General features: G+C 47.9%; 1 protein-coding gene across 2 annotated transcripts; it reads left to right on the top strand.

The window, feature by feature from the left end:
- Positions 1 to 10457: 10457 nt before the first annotated feature.
- LOC147344248 (steroid 17-alpha-hydroxylase/17,20 lyase) lies at positions 10458 to 16828 on the top strand. 2 transcript variants are annotated; one of them, XM_086377506.1, is made up of 8 exons: positions 10458 to 10971; positions 12570 to 12708; positions 12909 to 13138; positions 14063 to 14149; positions 14552 to 14767; positions 15078 to 15247; positions 15783 to 15886; positions 16395 to 16828. In XM_086377506.1, the coding sequence occupies exons 1-8, from the start codon at positions 10675 to 10677 to the stop codon at positions 16679 to 16681; spliced, it is 1530 nt and encodes a 509-aa protein (XP_086233632.1). In that variant the 5' UTR covers positions 10458 to 10674; the 3' UTR covers positions 16682 to 16828. The 2 variants fall into 2 exon arrangements, with proteins under 2 accessions (XP_086233632.1, XP_086233633.1); XM_086377507.1 differs by lacking the exon at positions 14063 to 14149 and having other exon boundaries at positions 10538 to 10971.
- The last annotated feature ends 6643 nt before the right edge of the window (positions 16829 to 23471 follow it).

Here is a 23471-nt window from a genome sequence, read left to right as displayed (position 1 = left end):
GTAGCCTGCAGCTCTCTGTCCATGGGATTCTCCAGGCAAGAATACTGGAGTAGGTTACCGTGCCCTCCTCCACTAGAGACCAGTACCAGAGATTTATTGCCAGTAGAAAGTTCAAGGAAACCACTGGCTTCTACCTCAACAAAGGGTTACATTAAAAATGTTACCCCTGAGCGAACAGATACAAGACTTCTTAAAATCTTCAGAATCCAGAGGCTTTCTTCAAAAGATTGAATAACCTTAAAGAACTTTCTGAATTTTAAGACCTGACATCTAAAGATTAAAAGAGACACCAGATGATTTAGAAGAAGGGGAATTTAGCATCCCCCTTTTCTGTTATCAAAGATAGATTATGATGCAGTCAAGAAGTAATAATTAGAACTGGACATGGAACAATGGACTGGTTCAAAATTGGGAAAGGAGTACATCAAAGTTGAATATTGTCACCCTGCTTATTTAACTTCTAAGTAGAGTACATCATGTGAAATGCCCTCCCGGATGAAGCACAAGCTGGAACCAAGAGTGCTGGGAGAAATATCAACAACCTCAGATATACAGATGACACCACCCAAATGGCAGAAAAGTGAAGAGGAACTAAAGAGTCTCTTGATGAAGGTGAAAGAGGAGAGTGAAAAAGCTGGCTTAAAACTCAACATTCAAAAAACCAAGATCATGGCATCCAGTCCCATTCCTTCAGGACAAACAGATGGGGAGACAATGGAAACAGTGACAGATTTTATTTTCTTGAGCTCCAAAATCACTGTGGATGGTGCCTGCAGCCATGAAATTAAAAGACGCTTGCTCCTTGGAAGAAAAGCAATGACAAACCTGGACAGCGTATTAAAAAGCAGAGAGATTACTTTGCTTACAAAGGTCCATATGGTCAAAGCTATGGTTTTTCCAGTAGTCATGTATGGATATGAGAGCTGGACAATTAAAAAGCTGAGTGCCAAAGAATTGATGCCTTCCAAAACTGTGATGCTGGAGGAGATTCGAGAATCCCTTGGACTGCAAAGAGATCCACCCAGTCAATCCTAAGGAAATCAATCCTGAATATTCATTGGAAGGACTGACGCTGAAGCTGAAGCTCCAATACTTTGGCCACATGATGCGAAGAGCCGACTCAATGGAAAAGACACTGATGCTGGGAAAGATAGAAAACAGGAGAAGAAGGGGACAACAGAAGATGAGATGGTTGCATGGCATCACCAACTCAATGAACATGAGTCTGGGCAAACTCCAGGAGAGGGTGAAGGACAGGGAAGCCTGGCGTGCTGCAGTCCACGGATTCACATAGCAGCAGATACAACTGAGCGATGAACAACAACAACAAGGGCCACAGCAATAGGCATCCAGCTTGAGATATGGATTGTTATTAAAATAACTGTAGCCTAATGGTTCTTTAGGGCTCCCCAGGAGGCTTAATGGTAAAGAATCTGCCTGTCAAGCAGGAGATGCAGGTTCCATCCTGGGGGTGGGAAGATCTTCTGGAGAAGGAAATGGCAACCCATACCAGTATTCTTGCCTGGAAAATCACATGGACAGAGGAGACTGGTGGGTTATAGTTAGTGGGGTCACAACAGTTGGACATGACTGAGTGACTAAACAACAACTGTTCTTTAAGCTGTATAAAGTTATTGATATTTGGGCAATTCTGAGATTCTACCCTTCTGGGGGTGGTTGTTCAGATTTTTCAGAGATAAAGTATCAGTTCCAAAACAGTTTGATCTTATCTACTGGCTATAAAAAGTGAACTCTAAACCTGTCCTTGAGAAGGCATAGTTCCTGCTGATTGGGGCAACCAAGATGTTAAGGTTCTAAACTTGTGGGCAGATAATGCATATTGCTTAGAAAGCAGCAGGAAAAAGTACCCCTATTTCCTTCCTCTTTTTTTTTTTTTCTAATTTTATTTTATTTTTAAACTTTACATAATTGTATTAGTTTTGCCAAATATCAAAATGAATCCGCCACAGGTACACATGTGTTCCTATTTCCTTCCTCTTTATTAAAACATCTCCGTTCGCCCGCCCTGAGGCCTGTGGCTTGTGACTGCCTCCTGAGCAGAGTGCCACGCACCAAGCAGCAGGAGTTTTCCACCCATCCTGTCTCCACCTTGGCTCATCACCCTTGGTACCCGCAGGATGGATCCCAGACAAGCCGAATCCACAGATGCAGAACCTACGTATGCTGAAAGCTAAGTGCATACAGTTATTTTACATGGCAGCCTTGAGCAGCCTCAGATTTTGGTTATCTGCCGGGCTTGTGGAACCAAACTCTCGTGAATACTGAGGGACAACTGTACTGACATTTGAAGTCAGATAATTCGGGGACGACAGAGGATGAGATGGTTGGATGGCATCACCAACACAATGGACATGAGTTTGGGTGAGCTCCAGGAGTTGGTGTTAGACAGGGAGGCCTGGTGTGCTGCAGCTCATGGGGTCGCAAAGAGTCGGACACAACTGAGCAACTGAACTGAACTGAACTGAATTCTTTGCTGCGGTGACCCTCGTGTGCATTATAGGATGTTCAGCAGCATCCCTGGCCACTATCCACTAGATGCCAGTATCAACACCCCACTCCACCCCTGGCTACTTGTTGCGACAATCAACAATGTCCAAACACTGGTAAAAGTCCCCTGGGGAGGGGACAAATTGCCCTTAGTTTAGAACCACCATTCCAGCCAAACTGAACCACACAACTCAGTGCAGAATCGTGTTGCATCCACTCTTTGTCACCTGATTGTCCTTTGGGCTCCCCAACCACTCTGTAAATTCCCTAAGAGAAGGATGAAGTCAATCTCACAAGTGCACCTACCCAGCAAAGGATTAGACACACAAAAACCTTCAGGAAGTACTCATCCTGGTGACTTGACGATGAAGTAACCCCACAGGCTGTTCCTCCCCCGTGTTCCCCACGCCTCTTAGCTACGCTGTACAAGCAGCCACGTGAAGGGATCCTCCAAGGGTTAGGCCAGGGCTGTGGCAACATAATTTCACATGACGACTGGAGACCAATCCACGGCTCTCTGGGCTTACAGTAACCCAGCACAATCTGGGCCTGGCCATCCACCTGGAATCTTACTCCCAAGGCAGGGAAATGATTGCACGTTCTATTTTTGTGGGCAGCCCATCCCAGCCTATCCAAGGCTTCCTCACCACACTCCAGAACCACACCCCAAGGAGTAGGAGGTCATAGGTATTTACACCACTGCCTGGGGGGTAACCCAAGAATTTCCAAACCCTTGAAGAAACCACAGAATACACCATGCAATAATTGAAACCAAGACTGAGACCATGGGTCACAGTTCAGTAGAATTTCCTGAGAACATGTGTGTTAACCAAGAGACCAAACAATAAAGAATATTCTGAATCCCTGACGCAATGGCAATGCCTGAGGGAACCAACAGCTTCTGTGCAACTCAGTCCCAGCAAACAATTCACCACTTGCAAGAAAAGAAGTCACTGTGCCACACTCCAGCTGCCGGTCTTCAAAGCCTGTCTCCCTCTCTCCTGAGTGTGTATTTTCTGCCACTGCCCCTCCTATCTCTTTCAGTTAAAAGAACAAGATAGGTCAAGCAATTGACTTCGGACTGAATCTCCATTTTTGGCAACAGATGCTTCTCCTGAGGTTAAGTCCAGGTTTAAGTCCAGTTAAGCCCTTCCCAGAGGAGCAATGGCTACAGAGCAAGCGCAGAAATGGCTAAACCAGGTCAAATTTGCAGGGCGTTTCAACTCCCTGTTGCTACAAATCAACAAACAGAATCAAGAATAGCGCCAAGAGGAACTGTCATCCAGGTGTTAGGGAGTCAGGGCAGGGGAAGCAATTTTATAGCACAGTTTGGTTTTTATTCCCCCCAAGTAGCCCCATATTTCTCTTTTCCTAGACTAAAATTTACCTCTTCAGGGAAAAATGGTGGGCGGGGGTGGATCAAACTCATGGGATATTATGGAGGAAATGAATGTTTTCTTTGGCCCCTTTCTGGATAAAAGTTTCAAAATCAGCAGATACAGTCTTCTTTTCCACTGAGTAACTGTCCAGTCTGCTGGTTTCTCTTTGCTTTGATAATAGGAATGTGATTTAAAAAAAAAAAAAAAAAACAACGATTTCTCTAAAAAAACAGCTTCTTGCAAAAGAGACGGTTGGCGGAGGGGTGGGGAGCAGGTGTTTAAAAAAGTCACCTGAAAGGCTTGGATGAGAGTCACCCTTTCTGTTAGGTGACAGGAGGGAAGTGAGGTGTTTATGGAGCTCCCGCTCGTAGTAGTCACAGATTTGTACAAATCGGTTCCAGTACGAATTTTAGCTTCCACCTCTGGTAGTACAAACAAGTGCTACCCTGGTGTCTGCTGCATTATATAAAGCCAGTTCACTTCCAGCAGGGTCTCGCTTTACTATACCTAAACCTGGTATCAATGATAAAAAGCCCACACAGGAGGGTAATGGTGGCCGGGAACTCAATCCCAGACGAGGAACAGGGCCGCGGGGAGGCGGGCTGACAGGAGATTTGCTGCAGCAAATAGGAGCAAATGTGCTCCTCCTATGGCATGCAAGAGCGGGATGACACTGAGGACGTCTGCCTCCAGAGTTGCCGCCGCCGCACTGGAGCTCTGTGATCTCCAAGAGTTAACTTCGTAGTTTCAGTTGCCTCATATGAGAAAGGAGATAAGAACTCCTACCTCATGGGTGGCTGTCACGATGAAATAATCGAAATATCATGTCCGGCAGCGTAGGGGTTAAATTAGAAGATAGCAAATTCCCTCAGCCCTCTCCCTGGGCATGCCCTCCCCACTTGCGGCTCCCTCACAGCACTTTCAGTGTTGTCCTAGGGAGTCCCGAAGATTTCTGACTGTGTCCAGGGAGTAACTAGGGTTCAGCACTCTGGCTACTCTGTCGTATTCAGCATTAGGCCATGCAAGGGCCTAACACAAAACTTCCCAGGTGGTCTAGTGGTTAAGAATCCACCTGCCAGTGCAGAAGACATGGGTTTGACCCCTGTTCCAGGAAGATCTCACAAGATGCGGGGCAGCTAAGTCCCTGCACCACAGCTACTGAGCATGTGCTCTAGAAAGCCACGCACCACAACGAAGAGTAGCCCCTGCTCAGCCCCACTGGAGAAAGCCCGCGCAGCAACGAAGACCCAGTGTGGCTAATAAACAAATAAATTAAAAAAAAAAAAAAAAGTAAATAGCCCCCTGTGCCTCTACCCCATACATTCCAACCTGGGAAGGGCACACTGCCTGAAAGGGCCCCAGACCCACCACAGCGTCGCTGGGGACGACTTATTTCAGTACCAGGGATCATCACACTTCCTCAGTGAGGACATCTCAGGGGATAATTTTCCGAGAGAAAGGCAACATTCGAGATGCAGAATATAAATTATCGTCTTGATGGATCCAGGCTGCATTCCAGCAATTAGAACTCGCACTGGTCCTTCCACACACCTGCTGTGCAACAACCGAGACCACTGGACTGTGGAAAGGACCACCTGCAAAAGCCACCTTTCCACCCGTGAACCGTGCCGCTCCGCTCCTAATGTCACGTGCCGCCACCTGCGTAAAGCTCCACCATCCGTGAGCTCGCTCTACGCCCCCTACCTGTGAGCACGGGGATAAAGTTTCTACCCCTTGGTATCCACAACATGCTGTGAGTAGAACAGGTGCTCAATACTTTTCAGATAGAGATGTTGGTCACAAGAACTTCCAGCATTATAAAATCAATACCTTCTGAATTAAACATGAAATAGAATTCATTCAAATCGCAGACCAAGAACATTCTGTTGTAATCTTGTTCTTTGAAAATCAGTAATCCATCTGCTAGGTATACAGGATAGATTCCCTCTTAACCAGAAAACTCATTTTCTGATCTTGCCAGATAAGGAAGGGATGGCATGCTCAACTACATGTTATACCTAAAATGTGCCATGTGGTGCCACAGCCCAAAAGTACAGCAGGTGATTCTCTTCAGAACTTCAGCCCCAATAAGCACAAACACTGTTCTCTAGTCAACCCTGTAGCTTCCAGGGGGTTGTCTTAGCTGTCCTTAACTGGAAGAACTAAAACAGCCTAAGGCTTCCCTGGGGCTCAGTGGTAAGGAATCCACTTGCCATGCAGGAGACATGGGTTCAATCCCTGGGTTGGGAAGATCCCTTGCAGAAGGGAATGGCTACCCACTCCAGTATTCTCACCTGGGAAATCCCATGGATAGAGGAGCCTAGTGGGCTACAGTCCATTAGGGCTGCAAGAGTCAGAGGTGCAGGATAAAACTTAGCAACTAAACAACAACAAGGCCTAGCTGCCCTTTATAGACACTGAATTCATGCCACACTCATTATTGGATTGAGGCCCCTCATGCTTTCCTTCCTTCTCTGTGTCATAAAGGACACCAGTACTTGCTGAAGCAAGGTCCTTGTCTTATCTCAGGAATACCTAATACCAAGACTCATCGATGACAGTGTCGTTTCTCATCTGCAGGAGAAAACAAAAACAACACTCCCAACCTAATCTGTCTGGAATGCTCCTTCCCTGGCTCATATGTCTGGTAAACTCCTACTCATCCTTCGAGACTCAGATCAAGTATCACCTTCTTAGGAAAGCCTTCCATGCCCATCCTGCTCCCCAAGCCTGATGCTTTCCCAGCCTTTGCTGTCCTAGTCCCTGGGGGTCCTCTGTTTCAGGCTTAGCACACTGTCTTATAATTATACCAAAGTTACTAAAGTGCAGGGAAGGGGGTGAGGGGTGTGGGCCAAGTTGAGGCGGAATCTCTCCAAGTGTGGCCAGATATTACCAGGTCTGAACCACCTGGGGAACTTAATAGAAATGAAGATTCCTGGGCCCTGGCCCCACACCTACTGAATCTATATTCTAATCACCCCACTCCTAGGTGATTTTTATGCATTTGAGAACTACTGCACTAGAGTGTGATTTCTAGGAAGAAGCACGGTGCTTTATTTATCCTCTGTGCCAGATCCACATTCATTAAGTGCAGTGGCATTATTCAGTAGATGCGATGTGCATGAGAATCTTCCACAGAGTAAAGAGCAAAAGGGTACTCAGAGACACGCGTCTCATTTGGTACCTGGGCCACCTAGAAATAAACTTCAGAAAACATGCCCCGGCGGGAGCAATGCATTAATCCAACTCCACTTTCATAGACACCGGTAGATAGCAAGGAAAACACCAGGCTTTGGAATCAAAATGCCTGGGTTTGAAAATTTTAAAACAAAACAAACCAATCAACCAACCAAACAAAAAAAGCCAAAAACAAACAAACGTTAATGACCTAGCTAGTTTCCCTAGCTAGCTGATCAACCTTGGACAAGTGGCTTACCTCTGTAAGCCTCAGCACAACTACCAGAGAAACAGAATCACAATCCACGTAAGATAGGTGTGTAATGTGTATTAAGAGGGAAATAGTATATGAAAGCATATATGTGCGCGCGTGTGTGTGTGTATGTATATATATATATATCTCGGAGAAGGCAATGTTACCCCACTTCAGTGCTCTTGCCTGGAAAATCCCATGGGCAGAGGAGCCTGGTAGGCTGCCATCTCGGGTCGCACAGAGTCGGACACAACTAAAGCGACTTAGCAGCAGCAGCAGCAGCAGCATTCCCCACCTGCTGACATAGCATGAGATGCTTCCTATTTCCAACACTGCTCAAAATCCTCGCCAGGGCTTACTCTGCCCACAAGTCAAAAGGACAGCCCTTCCTGAGGGACAGAGGAAGTGCTCCAATAGGGTCCCCACTCTCTCTGCCTGTCTCTGCATCAAAGGAACTCTGAACAGTAACAAAAGCAGTAATAGAACATGTGGAGCTTTTCAGAAAAGCTTACTTTTAGAAGAATTTCAGGCCACCCAAGGGACACTCTAGTCCTGTTCTAAGCATGAGGTTAAACAGCAGTCCCTAGAAGCATATATATTTCTTTTGTAAGACTCTGGTTTGATCACATCTGTGGCTTTTTCTCATCCAGGAACAGGCAGCAGAAGGGTGTGTGTCTGTCCCCACCCCCGCTTACAGCCGCTGCTGATTACAGCTACACATTCCAATACAGACTTGCCTCTCAGACCAAAGAGGGGGCGGGGGTGGCCTGATCTCAGAAGCCCTGGAACAAATAGTTGGCAACAGCTGTGTTCTCAGAAGACCGCAGTTGGTCGCTACTGTTTTCTCATTCCACACTAGGTTACCGGCTATAACTCAAGTGCCCCTACTTCAAACGGCAGCTCACAAAGTACTCAAGTCTCTGCCACGGGGGTCTGCTGGCTTGGAAAAATCCATCAGGAAGACCAGAGTGTGGTCAGTCCCACCCCCACCCCTCTGAAACATTCAGGACGTCCCTCGGACCCACAGCCCTGACCACAGGCTTAAAAGGAGAAAGTCTCTAAAAGGAGCCCTTCCCTTTAAAAGAAGGCCCCCCACCCCAACTCAGAATCTCTTCAGAAGCAGAGAACTGTGAAGAAATCTCTGCTCACTAACCCAATCAAAATGGAGAAGGAATAAAAGGGGTTTTGATCAGGAATCCTGCTCCGCCTCTCCCCTTCCCGGCCTCACCCCTCAACTGTTTCCTCACTAAGGCTTTGGCAATGGTTTTACGGTGTCTCATGGAAAATCAGAACAGATAATCCAGCAAGAGCTCAGGGATACATGGGGGTTAAGAACCCGGTGGCCAGGGGAGTAAGGAGCAACTAGAAAGCAGGAAGAAAAGCCTGGAAAATTCTGTAAGGGAGCTGGCCTGCTATAACTGCGAGACATTTTCTAAAAGGCTCCCTCCACCCAAAGCAGTAGTGCGATAAGTAAGCTCCCACCCTCTTCCCTTTCCGAACCCAATCCCCAGACCACCCGTTCCATTACCTGTCTAAGACCCAAAAGGAAAGGCATCCTGCAAGAGCATCGTCCACACTAACGTTGGGAACAAAGGGCTTTTGAAAAGTTAAGGTCTTGGAAGCCAATAGTTAATTAATTGATTAATAAATGAATAAATGAACATTAAACTTTAAAAAACAAGAAGTATATTCCACTGTTATTCCCATTATAGAGAGGAAACTGAATTTTAAAACAGGTTGCTGCTAAGTCACTTCAGTCATGTCCGACTCTGTGCGAGCCCAGAGACGGCAGCCCACCAGGCTCCCCCGTCCCTGGGATTCTCCAGGCAAGAACACTGGAGTGGGTTGCCATTTCCTTCTCCAGTGCATGAAAGTGGAAAGTGAAAGTGAAGTCGCTCAGTCCTGTCCGATCTTTAGCGTGGACTGCAGCCTACCAAGCTCCTCCGCCCATGGGATTTTCCAGGCAAGAATACCGGAGTGGGGTGCCATTTCCTTTTCCGTAAAACAGGTTAAGTAACCATAGAGTTACTATATGACCCAGCGATTCCACTTCCACGTATTTACCACCCCCAAAATTGAAAACAGGGACCCAAATAGATACTATGTACATGCTGTGGACATGTACACCCCTGTCCATAGCAGCATTATTCACAGTAGCCGAAAGTGGAAACAACCTAAGTGTCCATCAACTGAGGATGAACAAACGAAAGGTGGCATACCCGCTTACTAGAAGATTGTTCAGTCATAAGAAGGAGTGGAGGGGCCTTCCCTTGTGGTCCGGTGGCTAAGATTCTACACCTCTAATGCAGGGGGCTCAGGTTCAATCCCTGGCCAGGGAACTAAAACCCGCATGCTGCAATGAAGACTAAAGATCTTGAGTACTGCAGCCAACTCCCAGCACAACCAAATAAACAAATATTTAGGAAATGAATGAAGTTCTGACGTATGCTACAAAGTAGATGAACCTTGAAAACATTACGCCTAGTGAAACAAGCCAGTCACAAAAGACCAAATGTTATATGATTCCACTTAAGTGAAATAGGCATATTCACAGAGACAGATTAGAGTTTACCAGGGCCTGGGGGGAGGCGAAGGGGGAGTTATTGCTTCGTGGATATACTTTATGTTTGGGGTTAAGAAAACAGTTTTGGAAGTAGACAGTGGTGATGGCTGTACAACACTGTGAAGTATATTCAATGCTACTGAATTGTACACTCAAAATGGCAAATTTCATGCTATGTATACTTTAACATACTAAACCTTTTTAAGTCATATAGCAAGAAAGGGGTTAAGCTAGAATTTGAGGCTAAACCCGTCTGACAATAGGGCCCCTGATCTCAACACAAGGGTTTCACTCCCCCAGGCAAAAGCAGCAAACATGGAATGAAGAGAACTGCATTCAATGCATCACTATCTGTGTGACTTTATTCAAGCCTTACCCTGGGAAGCCTCACTTTGCTCAGCTGATAAAATTGGATAGCTGTCTGTTGATTGTGATTTCGTAATACAGAGAGTCCCGAGCCATGATTCCTGATCCAGATATCATTTGCTTCTGCCCACTCTGGAGACGTTGATGGACAGTGAGCAAGGGACAGGGACTAGCTATCTGTGCCCTTACCTAGCCCCTCCCCTAGGGGTTTGCCCTGGTGTGGAGCCAGCTCTTGAAAGAAGCCTCCTCTCCCTTCCCCATTCTGGAAGAGGACTCCTGGCTGTGCTGCAGGATAAACTTCCACAAGGTGAGCATTAACATAAAGTCAAGGAGAAGGTCAGGGGAGCCCTTAAAAAGGCCTTCTTGCACCCTAAGGTGGCTGAAGCCACTCCACAGCTCTTTGTCCTGACTGCTGCCACCCAGACACAATGTGGCTGCTCCTGGCTGTCTTTCTGCTCACCCTCGCCTATTTATTTTGGCCCAAGACCAAGCACTCTGGTGCCAAGTACCCCAGGAGCCTCCCATCCCTGCCCCTGGTAGGCAGCCTGCCGTTCCTCCCCAGACGTGGCCAGCAACACAAGAACTTCTTCAAGCTGCAGGAAAAATATGGCCCCATCTATTCCTTTCGTTTGGGTTCCAAGACTACTGTGATGATTGGACACCACCAGTTGGCCAGGGAGGTGCTTCTCAAGAAGGGCAAGGAATTCTCTGGGCGTCCCAAAGTGGTAAGTAATGCCTCTGACCCCTCCCCTCACCAGCCCCTGGGCACGTTGAGCTCTTCAGCCAAGGCCATGCCTGCAATGCCCCTTCTAGTTCCAGCAACCTGTGATTCTTCCAATAACAACCTGGTGGGGCTGTGGGTGGGGAGCGACCCCTCAGACTTCACCCAGCTTCTAAGCTAGGCAGGAAGAATTAAAGGAAGACTTTATTTTCTGGCTGTTTCTGGAGGTGGGACAGGGTGGGAGTGGTGGTTTGAGGGGGTCAGGGAGCCCTTACAACATTATCTCTCCCAGCTGAAAAAGTGAAAGTGTGAGCTGCTGAGTCTTGACCGACTCCTTGCAACCCCATGGACTAGCCCACAACACTCCTCTCTCCACAGATTTCTCCAGGCAAGCATACTAGAGTGGGTTGCCATTTCCTACTCTGGGGTAGCCTCCTGACCCGGGAATCGAACCCAGGTCTCACCCATTGTGTAAAAGTTCTTTATCATCTAAGCCACTTGGAAAGCCCAAGAGTCTAGCTCTCTGAGCCTGAAATCTGAGCTCTCATGATTCACTGAAAGAGTACCTGTAAAGCATTTAGCCCAGTGCTGGAAGTTCTCAATAACTAGCCTTGATCAACACTGTTCACATGGAAAACGGGTTAGTGATTCCTGTCCTCCGCAAAAAGTTGTGAGGGGGAAGTACCCTGATTCTTGGAGGGCTGGGATCACTATTTCCCTGGGGCTTCCTCGAGCTGCTCCAGCCCTGGGGAATTGACCTATGCAAGCACTTTTGGGGAGGACGCTGAAGATTCAACCTGTCGAGCTTTCTGTTTGTTCCTGGGGGCAGAAGGGAGTAGGAGCTAGTCAACCAGGAACACTGCCAGCCTCCAGTACAGCATCTGGCTGAGGGGACTCCCCTGAATGTCCTGGGCAATGCCCCCTGGCTGCTCATCTTTGATCAGACCAAGGCTTGACTCTTCTTTGCTTGGGCCAGTCGGCCTGGTTCTTGGGCCAACTACCCTCTCCCATCTCTGCTGGGCTTCTTCTCTCCAGGGCAAAGAAGAAGGAGGCGGCTAGTCTGATGGGGCCTGCAGATATGGGGATAGAGGACAGAAGGTCTGGGGGAACCTGTATAGTTTTGGGGGTCTTCTGGGCAGAAGCAGCTTGGCCCATGTCTAGGCTGGGTGGATAAGACATGTGCCTCTCCCGATGTGGGCCTGTATTGGGCACATGGCTAGCAATGGAAGGGAGATCTAAAGGGGGCTCAGCTGCTGTGCCTTTAGCTGCCCCCATCCCCAGAGGACCCAGGGAAGGGTAGGGGCCTGGTGTGTCCTCAATCTCTGCTCCTACAAGTTTAGAGAGTCCATCCCATCACAGCTGCCTCACCCTGTCATTGATCTGAACAATCTAATTCAGGGTTCCTTCTTTTGCCTTACTCTGTCTCTCTGTTGGAACTGGGAGTATCAGGCCATAGGTTCTGTTCTGCCAAGGCCTTGCAGTCAGGGTGGAGTGAAGCAGGGAGCTCTATAAGGAGGCTGCGCAACAGCTACCAGCCTCATTGCCCTCGGGGAGGGCAGGTGGATGGTGTCTGAGTCCTATGTCCTTTTCTGCTTTCCAAAGGCCACTCTAGACATCCTGTCAGACAACCAAAAGGGCATTGCCTTTGCCGACCATGGTGCCCACTGGCAGCTGCATCGGAAGCTGGCACTGAATGCCTTTGCCCTGTTCAAGGATGGCAACCTGAAGTTAGAGAAGATCAGTGAGTGCCTGGCTGGCCCTGGGCTGAAGGAGCCTGCAGAGGGTTGGGGAGGGAGAGGGTTCTGGTACCTCCATTCCACATTTTCTTGGCTACCACTGCCATCTGCTGGACATCTGCTCTCTTCGATTCAGATGGAACTGGTCGAGGTGGCGGTGAAGGGATGACTCAACTCCCGCCCTCACACCCCTCTCTCTCCCCAGTTAATCAGGAAGCCAATGTGCTCTGTGATTTCCTGGCCACCCAGCATGGAGAGGCCATAGATCTGTCCGAGCCTCTCTCTCTGGCGGTGACCAACATAATCAGCTTTATCTGCTTCAACTTCTCCTTCAAGAATGAGGATCCTGCCCTGAAGGCCATACAAAATGTCAATGATGGCATCCTGGAGGTTCTGAGCAAGGAAGTTCTGTTAGACATATTCCCTGTGCTGAAGGTGAGGATGGGGCCAGGTCCTATGGGCAGACCTCAGCAGACCCTGATCGTATCCCCAGTTCTTTCCTCTTACGGTTCACTCCAGACCTCATTTTTTTTCTGACGACCTCAATTACAGTGACCTCTACCTCCTCTGACTCTTCAAAATCTTGCTGCTTCTCTACAGAAATAGGTTTAGCTTTTAAATTATGCATTTTAATACTCATGATAACGTTGTTGGTGTTGTTGTTTACTCACTCAGTCGTGTCTGACTCTTGAGACCCCACAACTGTTACCCACCCGACTCCTCTGTCCATGGGATTTCCAAAGCAAGAATACTGGAATGGGTTGCCATTTCCTTCTACAGGGCACCTTCCCAACCTAGGGATTGAACCCACGTCTCCTGCATTGCAGGCAGAGTCTTTACCCGCTGAGCACCTGGGAAATGCCATGTGCCAGTCCCAAAGCTCCACATGCATTAATCATGCATTCCCTTTGGAAGTGGGTTTATTATCCCCATGCAGATGAAAATACAGGCTTCAAAAAGTTAAGGAACTTAATCATGCCATGAGACTCAAGTCTGTGTTATGTTATGCTATGCTATGCTATGCTAAGTCACTTCAGTTGTGTCCAACTCTGTGACCCCATAGACCGCAGCTACCAGGCTCCCCCGTCCCTGAGATTCTCCAGGCAAGAGTACTGGAGTGGGGAGCCATTGCCTTCTCCGCAAGTCTGTGTTACCTGAATGAAGTCTCCGTCAGTGCTAGACGTTTGATTGAAGGGGGAGGGGAGGTGACTCCTTTCTCCCTTGTTTGGAATTGTCCTGGTTGTCACCGATGGTCCCATTCTGGGTCCCTGTCCTGCTTTCCATTCTGGCTGAAGGTTGAGGTTAGAGTGGGAACTCACCAGGGATGGCCAGGGAGAATCTAACATTTCCACTTTGCAGATTTTCCCCAGCAAAGCCATGGAAAAGATGAAGGGTTGTGTTCAAACGCGAAATGAATTGCTGAATGAAATCCTTGAAAAATGTCAGGTAGGTGATGGAGCAGAAGAGATGACGAGTCAGGTGGAAAGTGGCAGGAGAGCAGGGTAGGGTCCATTTTGGACAGTGTAGGAGCTCCAGCACCTAGCCGCGAGCCTGCCATAGAGTTGGTGCTCAATAATCCTGACTTAATAATAAATATAAAAATAAATAAATAGGAGTAGAGAAGTGAGGAACTGCAGAGGACCCTGAAGGGACCCATCCACCCTGCAAATTTAAAGAGGGCCCAGTGTTTTTTCCACTTCCACCAGTTCATGGGTCCTGACTAGCCTCACTCCACTCCCTCATTTCCAAGTGGGAGAAGCCTTTGTGTCTACAGTCTGGGTGAGAGTATGGCAGGGGTTGCAGATGGGGCTCCTTTCTCTTCATCGTCTCCCAATCTCACCCAACCAGGAGAACTTCAGCAGTGATTCCATCACTAACTTGCTGCACATACTGATCCAAGCCAAGGTGAATGCAGACAATAACAATGCTGGCCCAGACCAGGATTCAAAGCTGCTTTCAAATAGACACATGCTCGCTACTATAGGGGACATCTTCGGGGCTGGTGTGGAGACCACCACGTCTGTGATAAAGTGGATCGTGGCCTACTTGCTACACCATCCTTCGGTGAGTTTCTCTCTACCCGAGCCTTCCCAAGCACTCCTGACCCCAGGCACACTCACCTCTGCTCCAGGGAAAGGGAGAGTCCATACCTCGGGAGTTCTGTGCAGGATGATTGGGCTGGACCCTTTACCCAAACAGTGGTTGGCTCTGTCCTTTGGGTGGAGCTGCCCCATCTTCTGCAAGCAAAGCCAGGGTTGTAGAGCCACCTCTGGGAAGGGTCTTGCCCTTCTGGGTGTGACAGTAGGTTCTTCTAAGCCCTTGCTCCTCCTGGGCTGATACATCCTGGTAACATCCACCCTGTTCTGGCCCCCAGTTGAAGAAGAGGATCCAGGATGACATTGACCAGATTATAGGTTTCAATCGCACCCCAACCATCAGTGACCGGAACCGCCTTGTCCTGCTGGAGGCGACCATCAGAGAAGTGCTCCGAATCCGGCCTGTGGCCCCTACGCTGATCCCCCACAAGGCTGTCATTGACTCCAGGTGTGCCTTCCCTCCCAGGAACACCCAGCCCTCCTGGTCCCTCCCCCAGCATCTGACCCTTCCAGCTGGCTGGTCAACCTACAGTCAACCACTGACAACCGATCATCGTACCCACGACCTACTGACCAGTGTGTCTCCTACCCACTGACACCCACTGACCCATCGACCTGACCTCCCTCAGAAGCTGCCCGCTGCCTGGGAGACACGTGCTCCTACCCAATCCAAAAGCCGCAACACACACACACACGCACTCATGCACACACGCACCAGCTCAATATGCACACCCACAGGCCCTAACAGACCCACAAGTGTTGATCCTAAGTGCTACTCAGGAAGAGAGGGCTGGATTCATATTCAATCTGGCAGAAGCTGAGGAGAAGATGCAGGAGTGGGCATGAGGGAGTGGGCATGAGGGAGCGGGCATGAGGGAGCAAAGGACTCTTTTCCCCAGGGTAGTGACCACGGAGACTTGGGGCAGAGAAGGTGGGGAAGAACGATACTCCAGACCCTCTTTTCCTCTCCCTCTCTGGAGCAGCATTGGCGACCTTACCATTGACAAAGGCACAGACGTTGTGGTCAACCTGTGGGCACTGCATCACAATGAGAAGGAGTGGCAGCATCCCGACCTGTTCATGCCCGGTGAGTCCCTGTTCTGTCCTGCCCTGCCAGCCACACAGCCCCCTCTGTGCCCACCTCTCCAGCATTGCTTCCCTTCTGCCAAGCTTCCTGCTAGAAGACTCCTGACTCCCACTACATGGACCTGTTGACACCCCTAGCCTACCCTACACTTACCCAGATTCTTCACAGCTGGGTTCCCCACTCTCCTTCCACCAACTGCAGCCTCCTCTTCTGAGAAGGCCCATAGGCATATGTCTCCTGTGAAGTCAGCCCCTCTCCTGTGGGATGGTGCCATTTTCATGTTTAATACACCTTTTCATCCTTCCTGAATATTCCATCTTCTCTGTGTGATTAAGGGCTACCTGAGAGCAGGGCATTTATCTCTCCTAAGATTGCCGTCCCCCCCCTCCACCCAAATAAGGCTGTCCACCTTCTCAGACTGGGGCTCCCCAGGCAGGGCCTTGTCCTCCCCCTACTCCTCTACTGACACTGACCCTGGCCCCTGGCTGATGGCTCCTTGTGTCCGCAGAGCGCTTCTTGGACCCCACGGGGACGCAACTCATCTCGCCATCATTAAGCTACTTGCCCTTTGGAGCAGGACCCCGCTCCTGCGTAGGTGAGATGCTAGCCCGCCAGGAGCTCTTCCTCTTCATGTCCCGGCTGCTGCAGAGGTTCAACCTGGAGATCCCGGATGATGGGAAGCTACCCTCTCTGGAGGGCCATGCCAGTCTCGTCTTGCAGATCAAACCTTTCAAGGTGAAGATCGAGGTGCGCCAGGCCTGGAAGGAAGCCCAGGCTGAGGGTAGCACCCCATGACTCCACCCTATGTGACCCCCACCGCACAGAATTAGAGGAGCTCCCCCACCCTCTCCCACCATTCCTTCTTCCTCCCCGCCCACTCTGCCTTCTTTCCCAGCCTGCAGCCCTGGCAGTGATGTGCATAAAACAGTTTCTTTCTCCAAAGGCATCTGAGCAGCTCATTCATTTGTTCACTCGTTTCTTTCAACAAGTATTTTATGGGCCACCTACTATGTGCCGCTCACTCACTGTCCTTGGACCTCAGGCTCCTTGGCCTCGTGAAACTTAAAATTCTAGTGAGGGCTGACAAATGAACATTCCAGAGACTCATAAGTGCTTTGGAGTCAGTTATACTGGTTGCTGATGATGTGAGGGGAATGGCCAAGGTGGGGGTGGCTGCTGTGAATGAAAGGTTGGGGTAGTATGAGACTGGGCAGAGGTGCCCCCCGCTGAGGGAGCAGCAGGGAAGAGGCTCAGGACACTGGGTTAACCTGCCACTCTCTCACCCCTGGACACTTACGAGGAAAAACAGTTCTCCCTTGAGGTATCCTGGCAATCCCTCATCACTGGCTTCTTCTGCCATAGCATAAATGCACCGAGAAGTATGCCTTCTTCAGCAAGGGCTGGTGCAAAGCTGAGGGACAAAATAGCAGGCAGCATGTGACAAAGCAGGCGGGACTCAGAGAGCAGGAAGGCAGTTCTACTATAGTGTCTCCACAGCTGGTCAGGAGGGCAAGTCCCTGCGTTCTGTATTAGCTGTATCTGCCCCTCCTGTTTGAAAGCAGGGATTGCAAACTGCTCACCCATGGGCCACAAAGGGCCCACTACTGAGTTCTACGTCCACGTGGTACCTTTGTTTTACAATAAAAAAAAATATTAACTGTCAACATCTTAAAATGAAAAGGATTCATACAGAAATTCTGATTTCCAGCTTCTGAAAATCCCGGGGCCATATTAGATAGGGTTACAGATGTACATGGCCTCGAGCTCCACCTCGGCCTCCCCAAAACCCCTACTGTCCAAAAATCCCTACTGTCCAAAAACCGCATCTGCTTGACTCAAGCATGTCACTGCCTAGCCCCTGTGGGCATCCCATGAGCTCCTCCTGCTCTCAAGCTCAGTAATACCCCATTCATCCTCTCACTCTGAGGCTAAGACCTGCTCAGAGGCCCAAATATGAATGGCAGACATCTGAACTCTCTAGACCGAGGCTCCAGCTACATCTTACAAGTGCCACACAAAACAGGTACCTAGACAAAGAGGAGGGTCCCTCTTCTCTGACTGAGGAGAAGATCTCTAGCCAGTCAGGAAAACCTCCAGCCACAACACTCAGGAAATGAGACAGAGAACCAAGTTCTGCCCAGTGCCTGTGTTTATCAAGCCTCTGGCTGGGCGTTTTTATCCAAGTTACATATTCCTCTCTTTTTACGGGAAACCAGAAAACCGAGATTCAGAGTGATCACATACCTAGAACAAGTTTTCTAGATCTAAAGCCTGAATTTTAGTGGAAAAAACCCTGAATAATTAGCAGTTATCCTAAACTTTCATGCTGGATGCTGACAGGCACAAAAATGACAGATAAGACATGGACTTTGCCTTTGAGGAACGTTGTAATTATTAAACTGTTAGGTTAAAAAAAAAGCTTCTGTTTCAGTTCTTATTGCTGAAAATCTTCCTATAATATTCAGGTTCATTTTGTGCCTCAAATACAGTCCAATCAACAGAATTCATCCCTTCCCCCCACCCCCCCCCAATAATGTGACAAAGCCTCAGAGTCATAATTTGAAGCAATGATGGTTATATACACAACACACACATACCTAGTCAGTTTATATAATACACATTTTTACAGGACTCAAAAGCTTTTCAAATTTCTTGAACAGTCAGCCTCACCTTTGAGCCTGCCAGCCAGCACCCGACAAGGGATGAGAAGTGCTACCACCCTTATCTTACAAAGGAGGAACTGACACCTAGCCTAAGGCTGCAGATGACAGAATTGAGACTGTCAAAACTCGGATCTCCTGACTTTCGGTTCAGTATTCTTTCCATGACTGCGCCCTAGCTCATCAAGTCTTTGCTTTACCTTGAACATGTCTTGATCAAATCAAATAATCACTTTGCCCAAAAAGAGGTGCAGTTTTCAAGGGGATATGAAATATTGAAGGTACATGTTAACTTGTTGCTGATGTACTTTGAGAAAGATTCACTACGGTTTCACTGGACAGTGAAGGACACGTGGGGTCTCAGAGCCCTTCTTCACTTTAAGCAAAATTCTAAATGTAACCTCGTTTTTTCCTCAGTAGTTCCACCCCACTGCACCAAGCTTTTGTTGGGGGCAAAAGAAATATTAATGGGACTTGTCTTGTGTGCCTGACTGTCTAAAGACCAGTGCTCAGTCACTCAGTCACTTCTGACTCTCTGCCACCTTATGGACTGTAGCCTGCAGCTCTCTGTCCATGGGATTCTCCAGGCAAGAATACTGGAGTAGGTTACCGTGCCCTCCTCCACTAGAGACCAGTACCAGAGATTTATTGCCAGTAGAAAGTTCAAGGAAACCACTGGCTTCTACCTCAACAAAGGGTTACATTAAAAATGTTACCCCTGAGCGAACAGATACAAGACTTCTTAAAATCTTCAGAATCCAGAGGCTTTCTTCAAAAGATTGAATAACCTTAAAGAACTTTCTGAATTTTAAGACCTGACATCTAAAGATTAAAAGAGACACCAGATGATTTAGAAGAAGGGGAATTTAGCATCCCCCTTTTCTGTTATCAAAGATAGATTATGATGCAGTCAAGAAGTAATAATTAGAACTGGACATGGAACAATGGACTGGTTCAAAATTGGGAAAGGAGTACATCAAAGTTGAATATTGTCACCCTGCTTATTTAACTTCTAAGTAGAGTACATCATGTGAAATGCCCTCCCGGATGAAGCACAAGCTGGAACCAAGAGTGCTGGGAGAAATATCAACAACCTCAGATATACAGATGACACCACCCAAATGGCAGAAAAGTGAAGAGGAACTAAAGAGTCTCTTGATGAAGGTGAAAGAGGAGAGTGAAAAAGCTGGCTTAAAACTCAACATTCAAAAAACCAAGATCATGGCATCCAGTCCCATTCCTTCAGGACAAACAGATGGGGAGACAATGGAAACAGTGACAGATTTTATTTTCTTGAGCTCCAAAATCACTGTGGATGGTGCCTGCAGCCATGAAATTAAAAGACGCTTGCTCCTTGGAAGAAAAGCAATGACAAACCTGGACAGCGTATTAAAAAGCAGAGAGATTACTTTGCTTACAAAGGTCCATATGGTCAAAGCTATGGTTTTTCCAGTAGTCATGTATGGATATGAGAGCTGGACAATTAAAAAGCTGAGTGCCAAAGAATTGATGCCTTCCAAAACTGTGATGCTGGAGGAGATTCGAGAATCCCTTGGACTGCAAAGAGATCCACCCAGTCAATCCTAAGGAAATCAATCCTGAATATTCATTGGAAGGACTGACGCTGAAGCTGAAGCTCCAATACTTTGGCCACATGATGCGAAGAGCCGACTCAATGGAAAAGACACTGATGCTGGGAAAGATAGAAAACAGGAGAAGAAGGGGACAACAGAAGATGAGATGGTTGCATGGCATCACCAACTCAATGAACATGAGTCTGGGCAAACTCCAGGAGAGGGTGAAGGACAGGGAAGCCTGGCGTGCTGCAGTCCACGGATTCACATAGCAGCAGATACAACTGAGCGATGAACAACAACAACAAGGGCCACAGCAATAGGCATCCAGCTTGAGATATGGATTGTTATTAAAATAACTGTAGCCTAATGGTTCTTTAGGGCTCCCCAGGAGGCTTAATGGTAAAGAATCTGCCTGTCAAGCAGGAGATGCAGGTTCCATCCTGGGGGTGGGAAGATCTTCTGGAGAAGGAAATGGCAACCCATACCAGTATTCTTGCCTGGAAAATCACATGGACAGAGGAGACTGGTGGGTTATAGTTAGTGGGGTCACAACAGTTGGACATGACTGAGTGACTAAACAACAACTGTTCTTTAAGCTGTATAAAGTTATTGATATTTGGGCAATTCTGAGATTCTACCCTTCTGGGGGTGGTTGTTCAGATTTTTCAGAGATAAAGTATCAGTTCCAAAACAGTTTGATCTTATCTACTGGCTATAAAAAGTGAACTCTAAACCTGTCCTTGAGAAGGCATAGTTCCTGCTGATTGGGGCAACCAAGATGTTAAGGTTCTAAACTTGTGGGCAGATAATGCATATTGCTTAGAAAGCAGCAGGAAAAAGTACCCCTATTTCCTTCCTCTTTTTTTTTTTTTCTAATTTTATTTTATTTTTAAACTTTACATAATTGTATTAGTTTTGCCAAATATCAAAATGAATCCGCCACAGGTACACATGTGTTCCTATTTCCTTCCTCTTTATTAAAACATCTCCGTTCGCCCGCCCTGAGGCCTGTGGCTTGTGACTGCCTCCTGAGCAGAGTGCCACGCACCAAGCAGCAGGAGTTTTCCACCCATCCTGTCTCCACCTTGGCTCATCACCCTTGGTACCCGCAGGATGGATCCCAGACAAGCCGAATCCACAGATGCAGAACCTACGTATGCTGAAAGCTAAGTGCATACAGTTATTTTACATGGCAGCCTTGAGCAGCCTCAGATTTTGGTTATCTGCCGGGCTTGTGGAACCAAACTCTCGTGAATACTGAGGGACAACTGTACTGACATTTGAAGTCAGATAATTCGGGGACGACAGAGGATGAGATGGTTGGATGGCATCACCAACACAATGGACATGAGTTTGGGTGAGCTCCAGGAGTTGGTGTTAGACAGGGAGGCCTGGTGTGCTGCAGCTCATGGGGTCGCAAAGAGTCGGACACAACTGAGCAACTGAACTGAACTGAACTGAATTCTTTGCTGCGGTGACCCTCGTGTGCATTATAGGATGTTCAGCAGCATCCCTGGCCACTATCCACTAGATGCCAGTATCAACACCCCACTCCACCCCTGGCTACTTGTTGCGACAATCAACAATGTCCAAACACTGGTAAAAGTCCCCTGGGGAGGGGACAAATTGCCCTTAGTTTAGAACCACCATTCCAGCCAAACTGAACCACACAACTCAGTGCAGAATCGTGTTGCATCCACTCTTTGTCACCTGATTGTCCTTTGGGCTCCCCAACCACTCTGTAAATTCCCTAAGAGAAGGATGAAGTCAATCTCACAAGTGCACCTACCCAGCAAAGGATTAGACACACAAAAACCTTCAGGAAGTACTCATCCTGGTGACTTGACGATGAAGTAACCCCACAGGCTGTTCCTCCCCCGTGTTCCCCACGCCTCTTAGCTACGCTGTACAAGCAGCCACGTGAAGGGATCCTCCAAGGGTTAGGCCAGGGCTGTGGCAACATAATTTCACATGACGACTGGAGACCAATCCACGGCTCTCTGGGCTTACAGTAACCCAGCACAATCTGGGCCTGGCCATCCACCTGGAATCTTACTCCCAAGGCAGGGAAATGATTGCACGTTCTATTTTTGTGGGCAGCCCATCCCAGCCTATCCAAGGCTTCCTCACCACACTCCAGAACCACACCCCAAGGAGTAGGAGGTCATAGGTATTTACACCACTGCCTGGGGGGTAACCCAAGAATTTCCAAACCCTTGAAGAAACCACAGAATACACCATGCAATAATTGAAACCAAGACTGAGACCATGGGTCACAGTTCAGTAGAATTTCCTGAGAACATGTGTGTTAACCAAGAGACCAAACAATAAAGAATATTCTGAATCCCTGACGCAATGGCAATGCCTGAGGGAACCAACAGCTTCTGTGCAACTCAGTCCCAGCAAACAATTCACCACTTGCAAGAAAAGAAGTCACTGTGCCACACTCCAGCTGCCGGTCTTCAAAGCCTGTCTCCCTCTCTCCTGAGTGTGTATTTTCTGCCACTGCCCCTCCTATCTCTTTCAGTTAAAAGAACAAGATAGGTCAAGCAATTGACTTCGGACTGAATCTCCATTTTTGGCAACAGATGCTTCTCCTGAGGTTAAGTCCAGGTTTAAGTCCAGTTAAGCCCTTCCCAGAGGAGCAATGGCTACAGAGCAAGCGCAGAAATGGCTAAACCAGGTCAAATTTGCAGGGCGTTTCAACTCCCTGTTGCTACAAATCAACAAACAGAATCAAGAATAGCGCCAAGAGGAACTGTCATCCAGGTGTTAGGGAGTCAGGGCAGGGGAAGCAATTTTATAGCACAGTTTGGTTTTTATTCCCCCCAAGTAGCCCCATATTTCTCTTTTCCTAGACTAAAATTTACCTCTTCAGGGAAAAATGGTGGGCGGGGGTGGATCAAACTCATGGGATATTATGGAGGAAATGAATGTTTTCTTTGGCCCCTTTCTGGATAAAAGTTTCAAAATCAGCAGATACAGTCTTCTTTTCCACTGAGTAACTGTCCAGTCTGCTGGTTTCTCTTTGCTTTGATAATAGGAATGTGATTTAAAAAAAAAAAAAAAAAACAACGATTTCTCTAAAAAAACAGCTTCTTGCAAAAGAGACGGTTGGCGGAGGGGTGGGGAGCAGGTGTTTAAAAAAGTCACCTGAAAGGCTTGGATGAGAGTCACCCTTTCTGTTAGGTGACAGGAGGGAAGTGAGGTGTTTATGGAGCTCCCGCTCGTAGTAGTCACAGATTTGTACAAATCGGTTCCAGTACGAATTTTAGCTTCCACCTCTGGTAGTACAAACAAGTGCTACCCTGGTGTCTGCTGCATTATATAAAGCCAGTTCACTTCCAG

Source organism: Bos grunniens, chromosome 26, assembly GCF_055505025.1.
Source record: "Bos grunniens cultivar Pamir isolate PY7600 chromosome 26, Bosgru_T2T1.0, whole genome shotgun sequence".
Lineage (NCBI taxonomy): Eukaryota > Metazoa > Chordata > Mammalia > Artiodactyla > Bovidae > Bos > Bos grunniens.
The sequence above is the reverse complement of the archived record's forward strand: the minus strand, read 5'-3'. Positions and strand labels throughout refer to the sequence as shown.

Bases quoted from the DNA above. Each gene is read 5' to 3' on its own strand.
- LOC147344248 (XM_086377506.1), top strand. From the start codon at position 10,675: ATGTGGCTGCTCCTGGCTGTCTTTCTGCTCACCCTCGCCTATTTATTT. The intron at 12,709-12,908 runs GTGAGTGCCTGG...CTCTCTCCCCAG, and splicing joins CCTGAAGTTAGAGAAGATCA to TTAATCAGGAAGCCAATGTG. The intron at 15,248-15,782 runs GTGTGCCTTCCC...TCTCTGGAGCAG, and splicing joins AAGGCTGTCATTGACTCCAG to CATTGGCGACCTTACCATTG.